This window comes from Canis lupus, chromosome 13, assembly GCF_048164855.1.
Source record: "Canis lupus baileyi chromosome 13, mCanLup2.hap1, whole genome shotgun sequence".
Lineage (NCBI taxonomy): Eukaryota > Metazoa > Chordata > Mammalia > Carnivora > Canidae > Canis > Canis lupus.
In genome coordinates this window covers 3,517,420-3,521,714 of record NC_132850.1, presented here as the reverse complement: position 1 = coordinate 3,521,714, position 4,295 = coordinate 3,517,420, and the positions used below count along the sequence as shown (strand labels likewise).

Genomic DNA, 4,295 nt, shown 5'->3' with positions numbered 1-4,295 from the left:
TGTGAGGAGGCACTATTAGCATTTCCATTTTTTTTTTTTTTTTTGCAAACACACGAGGGTTTATTTACAAGCTCAGCATTTCCATTTTGTACATGAGTTCGAAAAGTCTTAAAAAAAAACACTACTTTGTGATGAAATCCAGTCATCATCGAAAAGATGATTCAAAATAATGGACTCGGGGAACTTTTCATCTGAAAAGAAAGAAAAGAAGATGGCAAGATGTTTTGTCTGGACCACAACTCAGTTCCCAACCTTGAGGGGAGCCTGCCTCTCAACCCTAAAGACCCAGGGCCTGTATGGGCGTGAAATCCACAGGCCTGAGGGCACCAGTTTGCTTTAGGAAGTAGCCCCAGGGAAGAGGTGTGATCCTGCATCCGCAGGAAGGTGGTGTGATCAGGTAGGGTGACTAGTTGAGGTCAGCAGCTAGTCAGAGCTGCCTCTGGAGCTGGACCCGAGGCTGTCAGCGTACAAGCCTGTACACGCTGCCAAGGACACTCCATCCTCCAAGGAATCCTCCAAAGTGTATCAGGGATTGTGGGATCCGGGGGATGGGACTGTCCCAGCCTTACCTTCTATTCGGTCCACCTGTCTGCTGTCCAACTTGTCAGGAGCCCCACTGGGAAGGATTGGGGGCTGGAAATAGCTCAGCAGCTGGACTCCTTCTACACCCCCTTCCACCCTGCCATAACTCTACAAAGAAGCAGGTGTTGGGTTTTCATTGTAATCCCTTCCATATGGAGAGCACTTTGGTGTTTACCAGCTGCTTGTTAACCCAGCCCTGAATTTGCTCCTCACTTACTGTGTGAGGCTTATGGCCTTAGCAGGGCAGGGCTATGAGCCCCATTTTACTAGTGGGAAAACAGAAGTTCATAGAGAAGGGAATCAGGTCCAGGCGAGAGCCAGACCCTTCCATCCCAATCCAGCCCTGTTTTTTTTTTTTTTTTTCTGTTTTGTTTTTTTTTAGGAGTTTATTTATTCATGAAAGACATACAGAGGCAGAGACACAGAGGGAGAGGCAGGCTCCCTGTGGGGAGCCCGATGCAGGACTCAATCTCAGGACCCCGGGGTCACAACCTGAGCCAAAGGCAGACACTCAACCACCCAGATGTCCCAAGCCCCCCGGTTTTTATCTCTGGGTTTTGGGCACAGCTGGGGAAAACATTGGCTGTTCTGAGCCCAGAGCTCAGGGCAGTCTCTTTCCAGAAGCCTATCTGTCCTTCCGCCCTGTTCTGTCCCAGAAAGCCCTATTATCGTAGGGGGACCTTCGTTCATTTGTCAAACACCTGTCCTGGTGGCTCCAGAGCCGGTGGTGACACAGTGTACCCTGAGTGAACTCACAGGCCTGGGGAAGAGTCATGCTCACAAACGAGCTTGGCAGTAGAGTGAACCCAGCCAGTGTTCCTCTCCAGAGTCCCGGGAATTCATTCTCTCCTCTCCAGCCCCACTGCCCCATCCTAGCTGGTCCTCGGCATCTCTGACCTGGCCTCCATCTCTGACCTGGAAAGATCCCTGGAAACACCTAGGGATCTTTCCAGAGAGTCAACAGAAGAGGGAGGGCCAGGAGCTCACAATGGTGATCAGGACTGAGGACAAATCCTGCCAGGCCTGGGAAAGCTCTAGATCTCTCCTCTGTAGACCAGGGACTGGGTCTACTTCACGAAGTTGCTATGAGGCCATTCGACCTCTTGTTGCTTCTAGAGACCTCATGCCCTCGCGCATGCCCTGTAGTTGTATGCTTCCTGCCTTTGAACAGGCTCTTCACTTATATGCCACCCTCTCCAAGTCCTAAGGATGTACTCATCCTTCAAGGCTCTGTTCACATCAAGTGTCACAGCCTCCCCCGGGAAGCCTGAACTGACACACCTCCAAGCAGCTGGAACCACTCCTTCCTCTCGGTTTGTGTACCTGGCCATCCTGTTTTCTAGTCCTCATCACTACGGCGAGCTGATTTCCAGGTCACCCCCTTACTTCCACCTGGTGTGTGACTCCAGGAGAGCACTGACCAGGTTGGCACAAGGCCTGGAATAGAGCCAGGGGCAGTCTGTGGATAAGCATCGCTACCATTTACCGAGGCTGCTTAGGTGTCTGGCACTGCGTGCAACAGGCCTCACGTTGCATTTGGTCCTCATCACACCTGAGATGGGGACCCTACCTCTGGGGAAATAGCCTCTGAAACCTGAATGGATGGTGTCCTGGCCAAGGAAAGTCCCGATTCAAAGCCAGAAGTGTGTGACTCCTCGGATCCACCCAGCAGCTCCCCTCTGGCCTCCCTGCCGCCCTGGGCAAACAGGTGAGGGCAGCACCACGGAGCCCTCCCACCCCTCCCAGGAGCCGAGGAGCCTTTGGGTTACTCCACCGCCTGGCAGCCTCTGCCTTCCAGATTATGATGTAACAGTTGCACAACTCGCAATATTGCTTGAAAGAAACTCTCAGTTTCCTCTCCTGGGCACTGCCAGGGGCTGTGGCTTCCATCCCACCCAGGGTCCCCAACGGCCAGGGGGACCCTAGAAGCCAAATACAGTGCAGGGTTGTTGGAGTGGTAAAGAAATGAAAACGCAAGACTGTAAAGTGACCCAGTTTTATTTTGGTGTCGGAGGCCAGATGGGGCATATTGCTCCACTGCACGGGGCGAGGGCTGTACAACGTTCCCCTCCCCAAGGTGGAGGCCCCGCGGACGGGCGGCTCCAGGGACCCAGTGACCGCAGCGGGTTGCACAAGGAGAGAAGGGGTAGCAGGCAGCAGCCTGCGATGGCTCAGATGAGGGGAGTCGGGGTGGGGGGGTGCAGAGAATCCAAGAACCGGGAGTCCGAAATGGGGGTCCAGGCCCCTCCACTTTACCGCTGAGGCTCCGGGTCAGGGAGGTGGAGCTCCGCCGTCGTCCTGCAGGAGGCAGGGCCTGGAGCCAGGCCACGTCCGCGCCCCCGCCCGCCGCCTGCACCTCGCGGAGGGAGCGCGGCGCCCGCGGCGGACCCGTCTCCCCTCGGGCACGCGGGGCCGCGGGGCCGCCCTCAGCAGCTCACCGAGCCGGCGGGCGGCGCCGACCCCAAGTCCGAGCAGCAGTCGAACTCGCTCTGGCCCAGGAAGAGCTCGGGCAGCTCGCGCACGCGGTGCAGCCCGAGCTCGAGCTCCAGCGACGTCAGCGCCTCCTCGTCGATGAGTTCGGCGTCCATGCAGCCCAGGGCGTGCGCGGGCGGCGGGGCCGGGGCCGGGGCCGGGGCGCCGGGCGCCGGCTGCAGGCACGGGGGCCCTCCCGGGGCGCCGGGGGGCGCGGTCGCGCGGCCCGGGTGCAGCGTCGCCACCGGCTGCAAGTGCGCGCCGCCGGCGGCCGGGAAGGGCTGGAAGGCGGGCGGCGGCCCGAAGGCCCCGTAGGCCAGGGCCCCGGGCGGCGGCGGCGGCGGGCCCAGCGGAGCCCCCCGCGGCCGCACGCCGCTGTCCAGGCCCGGGCCGGGGTAGGGCTGCAGCGTCCGGAGCGCGTGGGGGCCGTGGGCGGGCGCGGCGGGCGGCGGCCTCTGCACCAGGCGGTAGCCCTCGGCGAGCAGCAGGTGGTCGGCCATGCGGGCGGGGGTCGGCGCGGGCGTCCCCGGGTCCCGCCGAAGCTCCTCCTCCGCGGCGAGGGGTCCGCGTCCCGTGCCCTCCCTGCAGCCCAGCCGGGCAAAGGAAGGCGGAGCCCGACGCGTGCAGCCGCCCGGCCCCGGGCGCCCCGAACTCCGAGCTCGCGCGCCCCGCGGTCGCGGCTCCCGGCAGCTGGGCCCGCGCGTCCGCACCGCCGCGGGCTCCCAGACCTGCGCGCCCGCCCGCCCGCCCGCGCCGCACCTTCTTATAGCGGAGGCGGGGCTTCCCCGCCCCCGGGCGCTCATTGGCTGGGCCGGACGCTCCTGGGCGGGCCTCCGGGCTCCGGCCACGCCCCCGTGAGCTCCGCCCTTCGGGCCCCAGGCGGTGCCGCGGGCTCCGAGCGCTTCCCGGGGGTGTTTGGGCCCTTTGCAAGGGGTTTGGGCTGACTCTCCCAGGCTGAGCCCCGGACTGGCTGGGGCCAGGCTCCAACTGACCGGAAGGTGAGGAGCCCGAGCTTTAGGTCCCCGGGGCTGCAGGATCACAAGCCCAAGCTCTTTTTTTTTTTTTTAAACATTTTATTTATTTATTCATGAGAGACACAGAGAGAGAGAAAGAGAGAGAGAGACACACGCAGAGACACAGGCAGAAGGAGAAGCAGGCTCCATGCAGGGAACCTGACGTGGGACTCGATCCTGAGACCCCAGGATCCCGCCCTGGGCCTCTGCAGGCCCTAAACCGCTGAG

General features: G+C 61.2%; 1 protein-coding gene across 1 annotated transcript; it reads right to left on the bottom strand.

Moving 5' to 3' along the window:
- Nucleotides 1-2,562: 2,562 nt before the first annotated feature.
- Nucleotides 2,563-3,779, bottom strand: CITED4 (Cbp/p300 interacting transactivator with Glu/Asp rich carboxy-terminal domain 4). Its single transcript, XM_072771695.1, has one exon. The coding sequence runs from the start codon at nucleotides 3,552-3,554 to the stop codon at nucleotides 3,009-3,011; it is 546 nt and encodes a 181-aa protein (XP_072627796.1). The 5' UTR covers nucleotides 3,555-3,779; the 3' UTR covers nucleotides 2,563-3,008.
- Between the last annotated feature and the right edge of the window lie 516 nt (nucleotides 3,780-4,295).

Bases quoted from the DNA above. Each gene is read 5' to 3' on its own strand.
- CITED4 (XM_072771695.1), bottom strand. From the start codon at position 3,554: ATGGCCGACCACCTGCTGCTCGCCGAGGGCTACCGCCTGGTGCAGAGG.